Genomic DNA, 22,439 nt, shown 5'->3' on the forward strand with positions numbered 1-22,439 from the left:
AGGTTCCTCCTCCGGACCAGCAGCTTCTGTAACCAGGAAGGATGCTCCAGTCTGATCCCAAGAGGACTCCATAGCCTCTACAAGATTAAATAGGTAACAGGAGGAGCCTCTGCACCAGTCCGGAGGTGAGTAGAGAGGTTTGTGCAATGAGTGTTGAGGCTGATACCTTTGTGGTGACTCCTGATGATGAGGAAAGGGACATTTGAAACCAGAACCTGAAAGTGACCACCACATTTCTTGAACAACTTTTTAGTTCAAGCGAAGCAAAGATCAAAAGCCAGAAAGGTAGGCAAACGTAAGAATAGTACTAGAGATGCAGAATCAGAACAAACGATAAACAACGAAGCATGAAAACGAAATCAGGTACATTGGTTACAGCCCTAAGCGTCAGGGGCTGACGTAAGATTCCCATAAACAGTCTTTTAAAGTGCAAACACTTTTGTGAAGGATTAGAAGTATAATCAGATCTTCCTCTTCGGAAACACAGAGAAATGCACACTGTGAGAAGCGTACATTCTGCAACTCGATAAAACGTTGTTGTGAAAGTGACCTCTGTTGAAAATGCATCAGGAGTTCACACAGATGAATAAGCCGTAACATCTGCAAAACTTGCGGGAAAAATTTTCGGTAGAATTGACTCATAACAGGCATAAGAGAATTCACCAGGTGAGAGGCCATATATTGTGCACAACATGTGGGAATGCTTTCACAAGAGAGGTACCGCATTGAATCTCAACTTAGACCATCCCACTCTGTGAAATGCTGCACTTTTCAGATTTTGTGCGGAAAGGATTTAGTGAATGAGCAGCATTGAACACTCGCATCAGAGAGTTCACACAGGGGAGAAGCCTATTTTGCACAATAGTGTGGGAAAGCTTTACACAGAGAGGTACCCTTGAATGTCCACATTAGACGCGTCCACACTAGTGAAAGGGCCGTACCTTTGCAAGATATGTGGGAAAAGCTCAGTTATATATGACAACCGTGAAATCGTCATCAGAAAACAACCGATTCACACAGGTGAGAAGCCGTTTATGCACAACATGTGGGGGAGCTTTTCAGACCAATAGTAACCTTGAATCACATTAGACGTGTCCCACACTGGTGAAAGGCCGCCATTTTTGCAAAAATCTGTGGGAAGGATTTCAGGATATTTCACAATTGAAATTGGCATGAGAGATACACACAGGTAGAAGCCATTATTGTGCACATGTGGGAAGCGTTCAACATGGCTGAAATCAATTGACAGCCACTTAGACCGCACCCACACTGGAAGCCCGCACTTTTGAAAATCTAATCGTCAACAATCCATTCTCATGTCATGGAAAAAGCAAAAGCATCAAGAGTTCCCATATCGAAACGTACACTTTACAAACAAGTGGGAAAATCTTTGACATAGGGAATAACATGAAGTCCACCTAGTGCTCCACACAGGTCCGAGTCCATATGTTGCAACATGTGTGGAGAAACTGCGTCACATCCAACTTGAAAAAGCACATGAAACCTGTGATGGGTTTCTTATCCTTAGGCTGCACATGGTCACGTGTGGGGCTGAGTCCACCGGCAATATTATAATTGTTTTGTCTTTGACTGGTCCACCATATCTCACACTGTGGGTGGCCAGGGTCTAATAGAGACCTGTTGCTGCCATTCTATCAATAATAGATGTTGATGTTTGACGTATCCAATCGGCGTAAACAGACTACTGTGTCTCCGACCTACAAATGTGTTTTGGACAATGAACACTTCCAAGGGTAAAGACATTCTTTGACTAATTCGGGCGTATAGTATTGTGGGTTGAGTCTTTGGGTTTAAGTTTATCCACATCAAGAGTTCGTCGAATGTGGAACCGGAATCTCAAGCACTTCTGATGAAACTTTGAGAGTCGTCGCAATCCCGCTTGGCCGCTCAAATAAATAATACAGCATAAGACATGCAGAGTGCCTGAACACTTCCTTCCCCCCTGACCTCACCATCGACCTATTGACTTACGCAATATCTCCACAACAAAAACCCATACAGGTTAATCGCTGTAAACTCAGAACCTTTGATAAAGTTCAGTTCTCAGTGGTTTGTGGTCAGAACACATTTTTACTGAAATCACATTCTTGATAAAACACGCCTGAGCATCAATATACACACTCCTGTAAGGACATGTTCACAAACTGAAATAAATGTTGATGATGAAATGTAAATATTTTAATGTAAAGTTTCCAAGTTGGATTTGAGTGAATAACTAAACTGTTTCATATGACCACATGAGAGTCCTCTTAAATGTGCGCGTATCTTCTTTTTGCTATTTTATACCTTACAGTGAGGTACTGTGCTGATTGATTTGACTGTAAATTAGCAACAATTTCAGCTAAGTAGGAAATTGATTTAAATATAAAATTGTGAAATATTGCTTTTATGTATGTGGTGTATGGATGTATTGTGATATATATATATATACTTATTATATATATATATCATACTATATTCATACATACCATATACGATCATCCACAACACACAAGACACACACACACACACCACACACACACACACACACGAACGTACGTGTCATTGCGGGTGTGTGTGTGGGTGTAATTGTACTGAAAATAAATGTTTACAAAGTCTAAATGTTGTGCAACTTTTTGGAGTACTGCTAATATAAGCTCTGTGACCAAACACTGCCTTGCTAAGTTCTGAAGTGTCACAATACAGAAAGGATGGATTAAACAAAATTATATTTAAATTGTGGCAGAGAGTTATATAATAAACAGTCATCACACTACAGCTGTTAGCAGCGTTAGCGCTGTGGCACGTGACGTTGCTGAGTTAGTCAAATTTAATGATCGGAATTTGTGAAATGTTTTTTTATTTTTTTCAGGTGATTTAATGAAGGTAAAACACAGTGAATGGCCGTGCGTAATGGCACTGCGCTCTGACGCGGCACTTCTCCGGGACTGGAGGAGCTGCTGCGGCTACAGGGATTTCATGAACTGAAAGAGAAGCTCTTCAATATGTTTGGATACAAAAGCATCACCCACATTCATAGACCAATGCAGGGTGAATATTTAGTTTAGTATTGAACGTATTTTCAGCTTTGGGCACGTTACTCACACAGCGGACTGCGGACAGACAAACAAATGCATAATGAGATTATGCCGAAACTTTATGCCTGTTGTAGGCCTGCCACGGTTAAAAATTGAGCTTTTTCGGGAGGATTTCGGCACGCATTCGCCAGTGTATTTATCATGTCCTCATTGCTTAATATCGCTGCAACTAGATGTGCGGCGGCCTGACTCATTGTCTTTTCGCTTTTACAGACTGTTACACAAGAGGGCTGCAGGCACTGCCGAGAAGTCTGACGTCAGTGAAGTTTCATTCAATATATTCAAGGTTTCATCAATATATTCAGAGTTTCATTCAATATATTCAAGTTCACTCCAATATTCAAAGTTTCATTCCATATATTAGACTTCATTCAATATATTCAAGGTTTCATTCAATATATTCAGACTTCATTCAATATACTCAAGGTTCACTCCATATATTCAGTTTCATTCCATATATTCAAGGTTTCATTCAATATATTCAGACTTCATCAATATATTCAAAGTTTCATTCAATATTTCAAGGTTCACTCCATATATCAAAGTTTCACTCCATATATTTAAAGTTTCATTTAATAAATTCAAGGTTCACTCCATATATTCAAAGTTCACTCCAGTATTCAAAGTTTCATTCAATATATTCAAAGGTTTCATTTCCTGAATGGCATGCCATATATATATATATATATATATATATATATATATATATATATATATATATATATATATATATATTAATTAGGGCTGTCAATCAATAAAAACATTTTTTACTAATTAATCGCAAAATTTCTGTAATTAATCGCGACTAATCGCGATTAATCTATCAATAAATGTATCAATAAATTAAATGCATTTTTCTGAGACTGAAGCTTATAATGAATATGTATTTAGTAAAATTATCAAATTAATGTAGAATAAACACAGAGAAGTATATTTAAATTAATTCATTTTATTGGCTTAAGGTATGCACAGTGCAAACAGAAAAAAGCCAGAATGAGGAAATATACTGACGAGTGCCACACTCCTGTAGTGAAGACTGGCGAGGTCCCGTGGAGGTAATTTCAGCAGGGTTTTGGCTTTGAGGTGATATGTTAAAGTCGTGTTACTTCTTCCGCCATATTGGAGTGTGGCAGATCTGCCCGTAAACTAAAACAAGCAGGGCCGGTTTTAGCTATGGCAATGTGGGCGACCGCGCAGGGCGCAGTCTCCGTGAGGGCTTAAGTTAATGCCTCTTATACACCCATTCACACACACACTAATATATCTGGGAAAGTACTTTGCCACATCCAAAATGGCGGCCGCCACCGGAAGTAAACAAAACCGCGTTAATTGCGTTAATTTTTTTTAACGCGTTAATTCTTTAAAATTAATCGACAAAATTTAAAATTAACGCGTTAATTTTGACAGCACTAATATATATATATATATATATATATATTTATATATATATATATTATAATATATTATATATACACACACACACACAAACAGATATCTAAAAATACTACAAAGTACTTTTGAGTACTGCCAATTTACAACTCTGTGTCAACACTGCTTGCTGAAGTTCTGAAATTGTACGTAGAAGGTGGTACACTGTCGTTGAAATGTGTTTCTTAGTTTGTTGGTTCACTGGAACTGAATAAATGACTAGCTTCAACAGAGAAAAAAAAATAACGTCACTCATAATGCTTTATGTGTGATGAGCAAACATTTTGCTGATTATTCTTGGAACTTTACACACATTACTAATGATATAAACGCAGCAGTAAAAAAAAATCCCATAAACTGAAAGCGGAACCATATAACGTCCGCACATCCACCGTCGGAACTTAACAGTGACATCCAGCAGAAGTAAACAAACACTACAGAAGAAGACGGTATTGTAGCGGTGACACAGTTAATTATTTAATCTGTAATTAAGCGACAATGTCTTCAGTTGAGTGTTTGAGACAGTTTGTCAACGAGCGACTAACTGCTGCTGCTGAAGAAATTTGGAGTTTTTCAAAAACTATCGTCGAGTACGAAGAAGAGTCTATCGTCAGCGCAAACGGCTGGATATCGTTTGGAAACCTGAAATAAAGTTACACAGGAAGGTGAGTAAAACTTTTACTAGTTAATCATTTATAATCACAGTTGTTAGATTCATCAGTAACGTTACGGCTACTAATTTAGTCGAATGTCTGCATTTCCTCTTCACCATCACAGTAGTACAATTCCTTTTGCTCTCTGTCCCCAGATCTCCAACAGCAACATGTCTGTGAGGAGGAAGAGGGAGGAGGTTCTCACTGACCAGCAGCTCTGTAACCAGGGAGAGAGCTCCAGTCTGGACCAAGAGGACCCAGAGCCTCTACAGATTAAAGAGGAACAGGAGGAGCTCTGCACCAGTCAGGAGGGAGAGGAGGTTGTGATGAAGGTGGAGGCTGATACCTTTGTGGGTGACTCCTACTGACGAGAAAGGGCCATGGTTTTTTACCTTCATTAAATCACCTGAAAAAAATAAAAAAACATTTCACAAATTCCGATAATTCAATTTGCTAACTCAGCAACGTCACGTGCACAGAGCTAACGCTGCTAACAGCTGTAGTGTGATGACTGTTTATTATATAACTCTCTGCCACAATTTAAATATAATTTTGTTTAATCCATCCTTTCTGTATTGTGACACTTCAGAACTTTAGCAAGCAGTGTTGGTCACAGAGCTATATATTAGCAGTACTCCAAAAAGTGCACAACATTTAGACTTTGTAAACATTTATTTCAGTACATATACACACACACACACACACACGCATATACACGTACGTGTGTGTGTGTGTGTGTGTGTGTGTGTGTGTGTGTATGTATGTATGTATGTATGATATATATATATACACACATACATACATACACACATACATAAAGCAATATTTCACAATTTATATTTAAATCAATTTCCTACTTCAGCTGAAATTGTTGCTAATTTACAGTCAAATCAATCAAGCACAGTACCTCACTGTAAGGTATAAAATAGCAAAAAGAAGATACGCTCACATTTAAGAGGACTTCTCATGTGGTCATATGAAACAGTTTAGTTATTCACTCAAATCCAACTTGGAAACTTTACATTAAAATATTTACATTTCATCATCAACATTTATTTCAGTTTGTGAACATGTCTCTACAGGAGTGTGTATATTGATGCTCAGGCGTTTTATCAAGAATGTGATTTCAGTAAAAATGTGTTCTGACCACAAACCACTGGAACTGAACTGTATCAAAGGTTCTGAGTTTACAGCGATTAACCTGTATGGGTTTTTGTTGTGGAGATATTGCTCAAGTCAAAGGTCGATGGTGAGGTCAGGGGGGAAGAAAGTGTTCAGGCACCTCTGATGTCTTATGCTGTATTATTTATTGATGCTTGGCCAAGGGGATTAGAGAAACTCTCAAAGTTCATCAGAAGTGCTTGAGTCGGTCTCACATTCTGACGAACTCGTGATGGTGGATAAACTTTAAACCCAAAGATCACACCCAAAATACTATACGCCCAGAATTAGTCAAAGAGAATGTCTTTACCCTTGGAAGTGTTATTGTCAACACATTGTAGTCTGGAGACACAGATGTCTGTTTACGCAGATTGGAACGTCAACATCAAGCTATCTATTATGACTAGGAAGGCAGCAACAGGTCTCTTCGACCCTGGCCACCACAGTGTTGAGATATGGTGGCACCCAGTCAAAGACAAACAATTAATACTGCCGTGGACCTCAAGGCCCACACGTGACCATGTGCAGCCTAAGGATAGAAAATTCCATAACAGTTTTCATGTGCTTTTTCAAGTTGGATGTGACGCAGTTTTCTCACACATGTTGCAACATATGGACTCTGACCTGTGTGGACGCATCTAAGGTGGACTTTCATGGTATTCCTCTATGTCAAAGATTTCCCACTTGTTGTACAAGTGTACGTTTTCTGACCTATGGGAACTCTCTGATGCTTTTTCCAATGACATGAGAATGGATCTGTTACGATAGATTGTTCAAAAGTGCGGCCTCTCCAGTGTGGGTGCGTCTAACGTGGACTGTCAATTGATTTCGCCATGTGAACGCTTTCCCACATGTGCAAATATATGGCTTCTCACCTGTGTGTATCCTCTCATGCAATTTCAATGTTGAAATATCACTGAATCCTTTCCCACAGATTTTGCAAATGGACGGCCTTTCACCAGTGTGGACACGTCTAATGTGGACTGTCAAGTTACTATTGAGTCTGAAAGCTCTCCCACATGTTGTGCAAATAAACGGCTTCTCACCTGTGTGAATCGTCTGATGCGATTTCAACGTTGTCATATTACTGAAGCTTTTCCCACATATCTTGCAAAGGTACGGCCTTTCACTAGTGTGGACGCGTCTAATGTGGACATTCAAGGTACCTCTCTGTGTAAAAGCTTTCCCACATATTGTGCAAATATACGGCTTCTCACCTGTGTGAACTCTCTGATGCGATTTCAATGCTGCCATATCACTAAATCCTTTCCGACAAATCTTGCAAAAGTGCAGCATTTCACCAGAGTGGATGCGTCTAATGTGGAGATTCAAGGTACCTCTCTGTGTGAAAGCATTCCCACATGTTGTGCAAATATATGGCCTCTCACCTGTGTGAATTCTCTTATGCAGTGTTAATGAGTCAATTCTACGAAAATTTTTCCCGCAAGTTTTGCAGATGTACGGCTTCTCATCTGTGTGAACTCTCATGTGTTTCCGAAGATCTGACTTATACTTATAATCCTTTCCACAAGTGTTGCATTTAAAAGACTGTTTATGAATATTACTGTCAGCCCCTGACGAGTTAGGGCTGTAGACAATGTTACTCTGACTTCTGTTTTCATGTTGTTGATCGTTTTGTTCTGACTCTGCATGTCTAGTAGAGTTTTTATGTTTGCCACCTTTCTGCTTTTGTCTCTTAGTTGTGTGAGATTTGTGAGAGAAAATATGGTGGTCACTTTCAGGTTCTGGTCCAACATGGTCCCTTTCCTCATCAGTAGGAGTCACCACAAAGGTATCAGCCTCCACCTTCATCACAACCTCCTCTCCCTCCTGACTGGTGCAGAGCTCCTCCTGTTCCTCTTTAATCTGTAGAGGCTCTGGGTCCTCTTGGTCCAGACTGGAGCTCCTCTCCTGGTTACAGAGCTGCTGGTCAGTGAGAACCTCCTCCTCTTCCTCCTCACAGACATGTTGCTGTTGGAGATCTGGAGGGACAGAGAGCAAAAGGAATATGATACTACTGTGATGGTGAAGAGGAAATGCAGACATGCGACTAAATTAGTAGCAGTAACGTTACTGATGTATCTAACAACTGTGATTATAAATGATTAACTAGTAAAAGTTTTACTCACCTATCCTGTGTAACTTTATTTCAGGTTTCCAAACGATATCCAGCAGTTTGCGCTGACGATAGATCTCTTCTTCGTACTCGACGATAGTTTTTTGAAAAACTCCAAATATTTCTTCAGCAGCAGCAGTTAGTCGCTCGTTGACAAACTGTCTCAAACAGTCAACTGAAGACATTGTCGCTTAATTACAGATTAAATAATTAACTGTGTCACCGCTACAATACCGTCTTCCACTTCATTCAATAACGTTACGTGCACAGAGCTAACGCTGCTAACGGCTGTAGTGTTTACTTCCGCTGGATGTCACACTGTTAAGTTCCGACGGTGGATGTGCGGAAGCTTTTCTTTCCGCTTTCAGCTGATGGGATTTTATTGAAAATTGCTGCGTTTAATATCATTAGTAAATGTTGTAAAGTTTCAAGAATAATCAGCACACTCTGTAAGAAAATATCTTTGCTCATCACACAAAAACAAAGCATTATGTGCAGACAGCTATTTTATTTTTCTTTCGTCGAAGCTACTGTCTGTCTAAAAAGAGATACTTTGCACAAAACAAATGAACAATGCCTCCTACACATTTATTTTAATCAGAAAAGACAAGTGAATGAAGTAAAGATGATTGTTTATTATAAAACTCTCTGACCAAATTATAATATAATTTTGTTTAATACATCCTTTTGCATCGTGAAATTTCAGAACTTTAGCAAGCAGTGTTGATCACAGAGCTGTATATTAGCAGTACTCCAAAAATGAAACATTTAGACTTTATAATTATTAATTTCAGACCGTGTGTGTGTGTGTCTGTGTGTACACATACATACACATACATACATACATATTATATATAAAAAAACAACTTTTCACAAATTCTGATCATTCAATTTGCTAACTCAGCTATACATTGGACACAGTGAAGTACAGTACATTATAAAACAGCAAAAATAAGGCACATTTATAAACAATAGGACTTTTCATATGGTCATACAAAACAGTCAGTGAGTTCTTCAGTTCTGACCACGAACCACTCAAAATGAATTGTCTCCCACGTTTTGCAAATACAAATCTACTTACCTGCAACTAATATGTTTTGACAAATATTTCAAAGGTCTCTCACCAGTGTTGGCTCTCCTCGTGGACTGTAAGGTCACCTCTATGTATGAAAGCTCCCATGATTTGTGAGTTAACAGCTATTAACCTGTATGTATTTTCATGTGCTCTTTCAAGTCGGATGTGACGCAGCACGTTTTCTTACACGTATTGCAGCGTATGGTCTCTCACCTGTGTGTGTTGCTGCATGTTTTTTTCCAATTGTGTCAGAACAATGACTCTTTTCTCAAATGTTGCAGGGGTACGGCCTCTCACCTGTGTGGACGCGTTTCATGTGGACTCTCCAATGAGTTCTCTGTCTGAAAGCTCTCCCACATGTTGCACAAATATACGGCTTCTCACCTGTGTGAACTCTCTCATGGGCTTTCAATGAGTAATTTATACGAAATCTTTTTCCACAGGTTTTGCAAAGGTATGGCTTCTCACCCGTGTGAACACTCTGATGCATTTTAAATGATGACATATCAATGAATCTCTTCCCACATGTGTTGCAAAGATACGGCTTCTCACCTGTGTGAATTCTCTCATGGGCTTTCAATGAGTAATTTATACGAAATCTTTTTCCACAGGTTTTGCAAAGGTACGGTTTCTCACCCGTGTGAACACTCTGATGCGTTTTAAATGATGACGTATCAATGAATCTCTTCCCACAGGTGTTGCAAAGATACGGCTTCTCACCTGTGTGAATGCTCAGATGGTTCAGAAGTACTGACTTATACTTATAATCCTTTCCACAAGTGTTACATTTAAAAGATGGTTTGTGAATATTACTGTCAGCCCCTGACAAGTTAGGGTTGCAGACGATGTTACTCTGACTTCTGTTTTCATGTTGTTGATTGTTTTGTTCTGTCTCTGCATCTCTAGTAGAGTCTTCACGCTTGTATCCTTTCTGATCTTGGCTCTCAGTTGCATAAAAGTTGTTCAACAGCAGCTGGTGGTCACTTTCAGGTTCTGGTTCAACACGGTCCCTTTCCTCATCAGTAGGAGTCACCACAAAGGTATCAGCCTCCACCTTCAGCACAACCTCCTCTCCCTCCTGACTGGTGCAGAGCTCCTCCTGTTCCTCTTTAATCTGTAGAGGCTCTGGGTCCTCTTGGTCCAGACTGGAGCTCCTCTCCTGGTTACAGAGCTGCTGGTCAGTGAGAACCTCCTCCTCTTCCTCCTCACAGACATGTTGCTGTTGGAGATCTGGAGGGACAGAGAGCAAAAGGAATATGATACTACTGTGATGGTGAAGAGGAAATGCAGACATGCGACTAAATTAGTAGCAGTAACGTTACTGATGTATCTAACAACTGTGATTATAAATGATTAACTAGTAAAAGTTTTACTCACCTATCCTGTGTAACTTTATTTCAGGTTTGCAAACGATATCCAGCAGTTTGCGCTGACGATAGATCTCTTCTTCGTACTCGACGATAGTTTTTTGAAAAACTCCAAATATTTCTTCAGCAGCAGCAGTTAGTCGCTCGTTGACAAACTGTCTCAAACAGTCAACTGAAGACATTGTCGCTTAATTACAGATTAAATAATTAACTGTGTCACCGCTACAATACCGTCTTCCACTTCATTCAATAACGTCACGTGCACAGAGCTAACGCTGCTAACGGCTGTAGTGTTTACTTCCGCTGGATGTCACACTGTTAAGTTCCGACGGTGGATGTGCGGACGTTATATGGTTCCGCTTTCAGTTTATGGGATTTTTTTTAAACTGCTGCGTTTAATATCATTAGTAAATGTTGTAAAGTTTCAAGAACAGTACCGGTAACAATCTTTTGACCCAGTCTGAAATACCTCTGCTAAATGTCCATTCATTTTCTACAGCCCAATACAAATTCCTTGTAAGTGAAAACCTTGGCAATAAATCTGATTCTCATTCTGAATTGTATATAGCTTTTGTATGTTATATTTATATTTCTGTTTTATACTTTTATATGGTTTTCGGTAAAACTTAAACTAATTTAACTAATTTATATTGCTTAAATCACAGTTGTTAGCTACGTCAGTAACGTTACTGCTACTAATTTAGTCGCATGTCTGCATTTCCTCTTCACCATCACAGTAGTATCATATTCCTTTTGCTCTCTGTCCCTCCAGATCTCCAACAGCAACATGTCTGTGAGGAGGAAGAGGAGGAGGTTCTCACTGACCAGCAGCTCTGTAACCAGGAGAGGAGCTCCAGTCTGGACCAAGAGGACCCAGAGCCTCTACAGATTAAAGAGGAACAGGAGGAGCTCTGCACCAGTCAGGAGGGAGAGGAGGTTGTGCTGAAGGTGGAGGCTGATACCTTTGTGGTGACTCCTACTGATGAGGAAAGGGACCATGTTGAACCAGAACCTGAAAGTGACCACCAGCTGCTGTTGAACAACTTTTATACAGCTGAGAGCCAAGATCAGAAAGGATACGAGCATGAAGACTCTACTAGAGATGCAGAGTCGGAACAAAACAATCAACAACATGAAAACAGAAGTCAGAGTAACATCGTCTGCAACCCTAACTAACCTCACTGTATCTGTCTGATTTGATTGAATAAAATGGCAACAATTGTAAGTTGAATTAGCAAATCTAATCAAATAGAATTTGTGAAAAGTTGATTTATTGATATATATATACATATGTACCAACACAAAGTCTAAATATTTGTACTTTTCTGAGTATTGCTAAGACACAGCTTTGTAAATAAACTGAAATTTAAGTTTAGACCTTCACTTGCCAAAGTTCTGGAGTGTCAAGATCCAGAAAGGATGGATTAATCAAAGAGATATTTGCATTGGGTGAGAGGGTCATATTATAAACAGTCATCTTTGCTCATCACACACAATCAAAGCATTATGAATAAACAGCTCATGAAGCTGCAGTCAGCAGTTGGATAAAGAGTGTTTACCAATAGCCATTCAATTCTAGTAGACCAACAAGCTTTTAATGGATACATCTGTTTCAATCAGAACAAGTGATTGAAGTAAAGACCTTTTGTTAAAGATGTAGCTGATTATTCTTGAAACTTTACTACATTTACTAATGATATTAAACACACCAGTGTTCAATAAAATCCAATCAACTGGGAAGAGGAACTTAACAGTGTGACATCCAGCGGAAGTAAACACTACAGCCGTTAGCAGCGTTAGCTCTGTGCACGTAACGTTATTGAATGAAGTGGAAGACGGTATTGTAGCGGTGACACAGTTAATTATTTAATCTGTAATTAAGCGACAATGTCTTCAGTTGACTGTTTGAGAGAGTTTGTCAACGAGCGACTAACTGCTGCTGCTGAAGAAATATTTGGAGTTTTTCAAAAAACTATCGTCGAGTACGAAGAAGAGATCTATCGTCAGCGCAAACTGCTGGATATCGTTTGCAAACCTGAAATAAAGTTAAACAGGATAGGTGAGTAAAAACGTAATTATTAAGTTATTAAATTATTATTCATCTTAACTATTATTAAAATGAATTTTACCAGTAAAATCAAATATATCCTTCTCCATTTTAACAGTTGAAGGCCTGTAGACAAATTAATGTTGTGTTGAGAGGAAACAGTCAACTGTAGTCAATTCGTCTGAGACTGAAGCGTAATGATTAGGTAGCAAAGTGTGCCATAAACGCTGACCGGTGTTTCGGTTTAAGGAGCGACCGTGTTATCTGACGACCGTCAACCGATGCATCCGTTGCAGCCGTTAACAAAAAGAGAATACGTAGCTGTCAGATAAGACACGAGTCAGACGGATCGAGTAGTTTTTTACTTTGTAATGTCAATAATCACAATAATAATACAATCAATGACAAAAGGTCATTTACGAGGAGAGCTATGTGTCCTGTTTTCAACAGGTCGTACCTTCGACAACCACAGACACATTTGGCTAATGGTCTCCAGTTAACACGGTCGGTCGTTAAACTGACTCACCATCCAATGATTTTCAAATAATTTGTTAATTGAGACTCAAATAGATTCAGCCTTTCACGGTGAGCATTCCTCACATATACTGCAGTTCAGTCTGAAGCTAAATCTCTGTAATGGTAAAGAGAAAACATGCAAACAGTGCTGATCATCTCTCACAGAGTAGGCCAGACAACCTTACTTTAGGCATCACTTGTAATCAACCCTACGCCATTAAATAATTGGGAATGAAACTGAGGTTAAATATATCAATACTATCAGTACTCATAAATTATAGCATAGTTTATAAGCTGCCCTATATTGTTAAGAAAAAGTCCTGGAAAATTACCTTTGAAAGAGTGGAAACCCTGATATTTGAATGTACAGGTAGTAATTTACTCGCATGTCTGCTTTTCTCCATCACAGTAGTATCATATTCCCTTTGTTTTCTGCCCCTACAGAGCTCTTACTGCAACATGATGAAGAGGAGGAAGTTCTCGCTGACCAGCTGTTCTGTAACCAGGAGAGGAGCTCCAGTCTGGACCAAGAGGACCCAGATCCTACTGATGAGGAACAGGACCATGTTGAACCAGAACCTGAAAGTGACCACCAGCTGCTGTTGAACAACTTTTATGCAGCTGAGAGCCCCACTGACCAGCAGCTCTGTAACCAGGAGAGGAGCTCCAGTCTGGACCAAGAGGACCCAGAGCCTCTACAGATAAAAGAGGAACAGGAGGAGCTCTGCACCAGTCAGGAGGGAGAGGAGGTTGTGGTGAAGGTGGAGGATGATACCTTTGTGGTGACTCCTACTGATGAGGAAAGTGACCACGGTGAACCAGAACCAGAAAGTGACCACCAGCTCCTCTTTCATAATTTTTATGTAGCTGAAAGCCAAGAACAGAAAGGATACAAGCATGGAAACTCCACTAGAGATTCACAGCCTGATCAATACAATCAACAATACGCGAGCAGAAGTCAAAGTAACATTGTCTACAACCCTAACTTGTCAGGGGTTGACAGTAATACTCTCAAACAGTCTTTCAAATGTGAAAGCTGTGGAAAAGACTTCAAGCACAAGTCCAAATTGCTGAGACATGCTAGAATCCACACAGGTGATAAGCCGTATTTGTGCAACACCTGTGGGAAAGATTTCAGATTCAGCAGCGGCTTGAAAGTCCACATGAGAACACACACAGGTGAGAGGCCGTACCTTTGCAAGACCTGTGGGAAAAGATTCAGTGACATGCCAGGCTTGACAAAGCATATGAGAATACACACAGGTGAGAAGCCGTGCCTCTGCAATACCTGTGGCAAAAGATTTAGTGACATGCCTGCATTGAAAAAACATATAAGAGTCCACACAGGTGAGAAGCCTTATCCGTGCAAAATATGTGGGAAAAATTTCCGATTTAGCAGTGTCTTAAAAGTCCACCTGAGAACACACACAGGTGAGAAACCGTACCTGTGCAACACCTGTGGGAAGAAATTCGGTGACATGCCAGCATTGAAAAGGCATGCAAGGATCCACACAGGGGAGAAGCCGTATTCTTGCGAAACATGCGGGAAAGATTTCCGATTTGGCAGTTACTTGACAGTCCACATCCGAAGAGCCCACACTGGTGAGAGGCCGTATGCTTGCAAGATCTGCGGGCAAAGATACTTTGATGCGTCTCATTTGGCAAAGCATAAAAAAACGCATACAGTCCAGTAGTATTTGTAAAACATGGGCTTCATTTCTAGTGTTTCATGGTCAAAACACAGAAGAACCCTCAGAAATGAAAAGCCACATAAATGCAGCACCTGTGGGAAAAGCGTTACTCATATCAGTCTTATTAGTGTTACTTAAAACACCTGAGACTCAATTTGAGGACGTAAAACGAGGGAAATAAATGTGGAATTAAGAAATTAAAGCCCCCTAAAATAAATAAAAACATATTTTTCTTCAATTAAAAAACAATTTATGTTCTGTACGATATTGATACATTTATATATTTCTCTTTCTCTCATTTATTTATATATTTATTGCTTCATTAATTTATTTCAGTATTAGTATAACAGAGCCAGTGGTCCAAATAAAATATTAAAACGTTAAAAAGATAGTAACGTCATTGATTGTGATTTATTTTGATTGTGTATGGCACTTTTGGCTTGCTCGCTCACACCTATAGCGCGCAACCACAAGCAACAAGACGCTGACTGCAGTTCACGCCCAAAGGTGGCGTTATTAATGAGGGTTTTCTGAATGTTACATAGAGAACCTTTAATAATCATAACAATCATAACATTAAAATGGCTTTCCATAATGAATAGGCTGATGCTTTCCAAATATCCATGAAGATATTTGCTTTCAATTGAAGCTCAACTGCCGATTGTTAAAGGACTGCAGGGAAACTGCCGTTGGGTTTATTTGCCGTCCTGTGCAGCAGCTGCCAGGGAATAATAATAATAATAATAATGCATTTATGTTTACATTCAATTTGTTTGACTATTAACTATTCACTTTGTAAAGCACAGAAAGCACTGTTAGTCAAACTTAAGCTAGAAAGAAGGCACTAGGGGTAAGACAACCTAAATTTGGGTTTAGTTAGCTTTAGCTACATCATGTGCCTTTTGTTTGAAATTACTGATTTTTCATAATCTGTCACTTTTGATCAACTGACCAATCAAAGCCTGGATTGGTGGGATTTTAAAAACATTTCAAACTTTTCCAAATGTTGAACTCATTGTTATGCATGAATGGTTATGAATATTGATTGATTTAGTACTTAGCATTAACAAACTTAAACACTAACCACCATTGTAGTCTGTCTTCTTTTGCACGAGGATTTGATGGAGCAAAACCTACAAAAACAATAAATGTTGTATTTCTTTAACTGCTGTATTGTCCAACTGAAATTATTATACTTGTCGTCTTTAGTATACTATTATATTTAATTAAAATGAATATAGGCTACTAACTTTTATGTACTTAACATATTAATACAGTGCTAACATTATACTTTTATTTAATGTTATATTAACACTAATATATATTAGTCACTAATCCAGGTGTTCAACGTGTTCCCATTGTTCACATCTGTTTAACTACAGTTATTGCTATGAATATTGTTTCGTGAGCTTGTTTACATAACTGGATTGTAATTGAATGTCTGTAATTGGATGTAAAATGTTTTTCATAAAGATTAGATGTAAATATGTTGGTGTAAAGTTTCCCTTCATATGACTGTATAACTTACAGGTTGACCGTTTGACGGCTGTGCTTAGTACTGGTAAAATAATGTAAAACCAAAACAATGACCTCAAAGGCAAAATTTAAACTACTATATTAAGACATTTGATTATAAGATTCTACATTTTTCTTTCACTGATCCTGACTTCTCTGTAGTCAGATTGAAGTCCAGATTTGACCAGTCTGTGGTCAGATGTAAAGATGGGTGAAATCTCTGTTTTCCTTGCATTTTCACAAATTTGAAAGAGTTTAAACACCATCAAGGCTTTACCTAAAATGTCTAACACACTGTCACATGAGTACTGAGCAGCTAAAGAACCCGATATTTCCCTCAAATATCTAAAGACCAAAACAAAGCTAAAAGACAGTAAATACTGGACAAATTCAAGTAGATCTAATGTTGTTCTAGTTACAGAATATTAGATCTGTATGAACTCAGTGACAACATGAATGCATCATTGTTGTGTTCAGTTTGTTTCTGCTGCCCCCATGTGACCAAAAGAATAATAATTATGTTATATTAAATTCTATTTTTGGAGAGTCAGCTGCAATAAATGGAACAGAACCTTAATTAGTATCACTGGAAACACCTGCATTGACCATACAATTTAATGTCAAAATGGTTGCTGTGAAAAAGGTCTCTTGGTAAAAGATATTTTTGGATCTTTAGACCTTTATTGGACAGAGACAGCTGAAGAGTGGCAGGAAAGTATGAAGAGTGAGGGAGAATGATATGCAGCAAAGGGCTATAGGTCGGTACCGAACCCTGGGCTGCTGTGGCAAGGAGTGAGCCTTTGTACATGGGGTGCACGCTCGATCAGGTGAGACAAGGTGCCCCTACCATTCTATTTAATGTCAAGATGGCTGTTGCGAAATAAAAATGAATATTTTTTAATTACTTATTTGATATGAAACACTTAGGGCTTCCATAGGTCTCAGAAAAACAGCAGCTTCCTCTAAAGATTGTGAAAATCATTGAGAGGTGTTTCCATGTGACTAGATAAGTTAAAACCACAGACTAAATAAATGTACCAATACTACATAAAAAGTGAAACTGATGCAAATAAAACAAACATGGATTAATTTAACATTTTTTGGACTTTATTCTTTTTCCACTCCATTTTCTCCTTGAATCAATGTATCTTTATCATTTATCTTAATCAAAAGGTAAAATACATCACTTCCTTTCCACAACCGAATCCAAATCTGGCCTGCCTCTCTTTAATGTGTTTTGTTGATTTTCATATACAAAATAAGAATGGCGGCTATTTTTTTTTCCATTGCTGTATATCTACTGTACAGGAAATTTCAACCTCCTCCCGCTCAGTCTCTCTGTCCAGTTGTTTTACTTCTTAACGATCTGGATGACGTCCTCATGCTCCATGATGTGTGTTAGTCCGACCCTCTGAGGGCTATACTTGGTACTGGTTCCCTGGTGAATCAACAGAAAATACAGTTCAGACCCTTTCTTTTTGTTTCTTTGTGTTTCTAATGTTGTGAATCACAGCACAGTGAACTAGATTTCTGAGCAAGATACTGATCGGTGACCAGCGATTCTGAAGCACAGTTTGAGTATCGCAGTACAGTAAACAAAGCGTTCTTCTCTGAATGCAGTGAGCATTTTTGTCTGTTTAATTTCCAAAGTTACATATTTTATGAGCTGCAGGGGTGTGTTTGTAGTTAAGGATGTGAGTATAGACATTTAATGAAACTAAAGTACAATGACATTGCCAGTTTCATACTACATGCAGTATGATATCAAGTATACATTTGGTATAAATGTGATAAACATTCAAAGAGTTGATGAGACAATCAGTTGCTTCGGAAAAACTTGAACTTACCCAAACCAGGGCGTATTTGAACTGGCTGGCTAAGGTTCTGTGGATTCGATGGCACTGCAGGTAGAAAATAAAATGTGTATATTTGCACATATATCAAACGTAGTGTGGATACTGTAGTCTGCTTACTTTAGTGTTATTTATGTACAAATGTTGATCTTTTCTTACCACGTGTTCTACACTTGCTCCTCTTCTCATAATGATGGCGTCATTAAAGTCTGGGCGTTCTAATAGAAAAAGAAGAAATTAATAAAAACATGTCTTCATGTGATGACGTCATGTGACAATCTTAGTGTAGAGTGCATGAGGGAAAATGTGTGTACCTCCTCTTTTCTTAGTATAAATGCAAATCAGAGCCAGGTATTCCCACAACGTCTCCAGAAGGTAATCCAGGTTCAACTTCATGCCACAACTGAAATATACACATGGGCAGAAAAAACAGAAAAATTGTTTACCTCCCACATACATACAGTATATGAAAAAAGTAAGCTGATTCACTCTCTCTTACACACACACACACACACACACACACAGACCTGATGACAGCACTGTTAGGTCTGCGAGCCAGGCGGTCCACCTCCTCGATGGAGATTTGATCCACCTTATTGTACACCTGTAAATTTGACAAATAACAAGAGAAGAAAATGTAAAAAGCTTAAAAAAAAGAAGAAAAAAATCAGACAAAGCTGGAGAGATTTGCCCAAAACCTTGAAACTCTGAATACAGTGATTTCCCTGTTTTAGCCATACAAATTAATATATTTTTCTGTGGGTTCAAAATTTAGAGAAAAACATTTTTGTCTTCCAAACAGTTTTAGAGGTACGAGGCTTTGAGCCAACCCAGATGACGAGTACTGACATACATATAGGCAAGGCATGTAAACTCTGTTTCCAACGATGACATCGATGAACTCGTCTGGTGTGCTGTCCTCCCTGAAAAGAACTTCTGCGTTAAAGATTTCTGAGGAGGAGTTAAAGAAATTCAACCAGATGTTACTGTGACTTATTAATAGGTACACAGGCATGACAAGCGGATGGAAAAGTCAGGACTCTGATGAAGGTAGGGTGGAGGATACTGTATTCGTGAAGGATCAGCTGAACAAGCTTCTCTGAGCAGTGGGTGAGAGGAACTGTGGAGTTGTAGGAGAGGCCGCCACCTTTCTTGGGCTACAGAGAGAAATCACATTTTTAGTTTTTTAGTTTGGTATAACAAGGATTCAATTCTGGAGAGGACAAGCTAATATCAAAGCCAATGTTGTTGCGTTATGTCAAAGACTAAAAGCCATATGTCTTTGAAATGAGCAGTTGATGATAACAAAAATTTTTTACCTTGAAATAAATATTTGGTTTTGTCCTGTTGAGTCTGATGCCCACCGACTCCAACTCTTTTTCTAGTAGCTCTCTATAAAAAGTAAAAAAGTTAAAGACAAGAATTAGCTGGTAAAAAAGCCTCTCAACCCCCCCCCCCTCTAACGTCTTGCTCACACACACACACACACAGTGAGCGACACACACCTCTGAACCTCTCCTTTGGTGGCATCCAACATCATGATGACGACGTCCGCTGTCCTGGCAACAGCAATGACCTGCCGACCTCTGCCCTTACCTGTAAAAGGTCAAAGTGTACGCACGCGTCAGCTGCCACCAAGTATATTTTAATTTGTATTTAATTATTCAGCAGTTTGTCATCATTTATTTAACATTATAATAATCTAGTAATCTGCTGACTTTGAATACAAAGAAAATAAACTCACCCTGGGCAGCACCCTCGATGATTCCTGGTAGATCGAGCAGCTGAATGTTGGCCCCTTTGTACTGAAGAGCAAAAATAAGAGTGTGAATTGCTTTTGCTACATTGTTATACACTGTTTAAAACTGCAAGTGTTCAGATAGACGAATGTGTACCTCTATGACACCAGGTATGCAGGTGAGGGTGGTGAACTCATAGGAAGCAGCTTCACTGGCTGTTGATGTCATCAAACTAAGGAAGGTGGACTGCAGGACACATCAGAGGATTTAGTTAGAGAAGCACATGTTGAATCTTTAGATTATGTTGCATTTCTCTTTCTGATGCCTTTTTGTTTGTATTTGAGAGACAATACAGGATTAAAGAAACATAATGATGAAAGTGATGTTTCCATGTAGACGTACCTTACCCACAGACGGAAAACCGATAAGAGCAACACGAGCATCACCTGATTTCATAACATCAAAGCCCTCGCCTTTGGCCCCTGCCGACTTGGAGGGTTCAAGGAGCTGAGCTCTGTATTTGGCTAGCTTTGCCTTGAGCAAACCCAGATGGTACTCAGTGGCTGGAAGAATTATTAAAAGAAAAGTGTCAAAAAATAAAGTCTTATTCTGCTATTCTGTAGTAACAGTAAAGCAGATATAGGATCTATTTAATCTCAATCACTATTCATGACCTAAATTACTTTGTTTTTTTCTCAGACTCAAAACAGCCTATGAATTTGTCAAATTGCACCATTAAAACACAATATTAAATTAAACATACTGCACAGATTTCGAAATGGCACCTAAAACTTAAGTTTAAAGTTATAAACACAAGTGAAAATGTAACATAAAATAACATTTTCAAGTACATCAGCTTGGTAGGCCAGTCAACCAGGTTATGTGAAGTTTAAAAAAATAAGTAAGAGGACATTAAATACTATGATGGATGCCTTAGATCACAATCTCAAACTAAAATCATTAGATTGGCCTTATTGCAACTTTGATATGGAATATAATATTCATATTCAATGATTAATTCATGCATGTATAATCACTTGAAAATAAGAATATTTTTTACTGTCATTTTAAAAATATGCCTTTTATATCTACAGTGGGATCGGGTCCTCTTTCATGGATGCCACCACTAAACAAAGCCTTTCAAGTGTTGTTTGTCCTTTACACTAGGGAAGGCAAAAGGGAGATTGCAACGCAGTGATTACACGACTAGATGCATTTAAATCCTACACACTGCACCTTTAACTGTGTATCCTTACTTCAAAGTGTCTTGAGTCAAAAATAATGTAGGTGAGAACTGAGGAAAGGGTTACAATTAAACTGTAACACCAGCACAACATCGGAGCTCAGATGAATTAAAAAGATATAAAGACGTTTGCGGATGGTCCCTTTAATTTGTTGTGGTAACTATAATCAGGTTTGAGGTGCCAAGTTAGCGAGCTACCCCTGACATGTCTGTGATATTAATGTGTGACACAACACTGACAGGAGACACTGACACACACAGCTGGCTACAAGTTCCTTCATGGTTTTTAGCCTGAGTTAGCTAACAGTTAGCTCAGCCGTTGCCCCTCTCTTACCTTTGTTTTTCTGTGTTCGAGCGATTTCTCTCTCTATTTCAGCGATTTTCTCCAAGATCCCCATCGTGGCAGTTCAGTTGAGTTACAGCTTCACTGTCAGGGAGAGAGAATAAGACCAGAAACGTGTCACTCCAGCAGTTGTTAGCTTTGTTAGCCACCCGGCTAACCAGCTAACCAACGGGGTTTAACAGTTGACAAACAGCGTTAAACACCGCGAACAAACACACACAGGTTTAAACGGGTGTCCGCGCAAAACATACGTAATGACAACAGTTTGAAATGACGTACACTTATAGGTATTTACACTTTGACGCGTGCTACACTCCGCGGCATGCACAGAGAGCTGGCATCACACACCGGTGTTCCGGTTTAACGCGCGACCGTGTTGACTGGTGACCCTCAGTCGGATGCGTCTGTGGTTGTCGTAGTTACGGCAGCTGTTGAAAACACGTAGCTCTCATCGTAAATTACTTTTATTTATTTATTTTAATTAACGATACAATGTCAGAAAAACTCGATCCGTTTAATTCGTGTCTTGTTTGACAGCTGCGACAACCACGGATGCCTCCGGTTGACGGTCACTAGTTAACACGGCCGCTCGTT

The 22,439-nt window shown here is 39.0% G+C and overlaps 3 protein-coding genes and 1 long non-coding RNA gene across 5 annotated transcripts; 2 read left to right on the forward strand and 2 right to left on the reverse strand.

The window, feature by feature from the left end:
- The first annotated feature begins 5,316 nt into the window (after window positions 1–5,316).
- On the forward strand, window positions 5,317–16,637 carry LOC109142967 (zinc finger protein 239). Its single transcript, XM_027284968.1, has 2 exons — window positions 5,317–5,406; window positions 14,118–16,637. Exons 1-2 carry the CDS (start codon window positions 5,350–5,352, stop codon window positions 15,153–15,155), a joined length of 1,095 nt encoding a protein of 364 aa, XP_027140769.1. The 5' UTR covers window positions 5,317–5,349; the 3' UTR covers window positions 15,156–16,637.
- Window positions 5,429–12,008, forward strand: LOC113747026 (uncharacterized). The gene is made up of 2 exons (XR_003463302.1): window positions 5,429–5,499; window positions 11,835–12,008. It is a non-coding gene; the product is annotated as an uncharacterized LOC113747026 (long non-coding RNA).
- LOC109142968 (zinc finger protein 568) lies at window positions 6,819–8,808 on the reverse strand. The gene is made up of 2 exons (XM_027284967.1): window positions 8,470–8,808; window positions 6,819–8,322 (listed from the first exon to the last, which is right to left on the reverse strand). The coding sequence occupies exons 1-2, from the start codon at window positions 8,639–8,641 to the stop codon at window positions 7,100–7,102; spliced, it is 1,395 nt and encodes a 464-aa protein (XP_027140768.1). The 5' UTR covers window positions 8,642–8,808; the 3' UTR covers window positions 6,819–7,099.
- A 1,115-nt stretch (window positions 16,638–17,752) lies between the features above and the next one.
- drg2 (developmentally regulated GTP binding protein 2) lies at window positions 17,753–22,274 on the reverse strand. Of its 2 annotated transcripts, none has more exons than XM_019258336.2 (14): window positions 22,125–22,274; window positions 21,837–21,929; window positions 20,662–20,822; window positions 20,416–20,505; window positions 20,265–20,325; window positions 20,026–20,116; window positions 19,840–19,912; window positions 19,587–19,677; window positions 19,374–19,471; window positions 19,048–19,124; window positions 18,835–18,923; window positions 18,680–18,738; window positions 18,515–18,568; window positions 17,753–18,105 (listed from the first exon to the last, which is right to left on the reverse strand). In XM_019258336.2, the coding sequence occupies exons 2-14, from the start codon at window positions 21,898–21,900 to the stop codon at window positions 18,019–18,021; spliced, it is 1,095 nt and encodes a 364-aa protein (XP_019113881.1). In that variant the 5' UTR covers window positions 21,901–21,929; window positions 22,125–22,274; the 3' UTR covers window positions 17,753–18,018. The 2 variants fall into 2 exon arrangements, with proteins under 2 accessions (XP_019113881.1, XP_019113882.1); XM_019258337.2 differs by having other exon boundaries at window positions 22,141–22,245.
- Between the last annotated feature and the right edge of the window lie 165 nt (window positions 22,275–22,439).

This window comes from Larimichthys crocea, chromosome XII (genome assembly GCF_000972845.2).
Source record: "Larimichthys crocea isolate SSNF chromosome XII, L_crocea_2.0, whole genome shotgun sequence".
NCBI classification, from domain to species: domain Eukaryota; kingdom Metazoa; phylum Chordata; class Actinopteri; family Sciaenidae; genus Larimichthys; species Larimichthys crocea.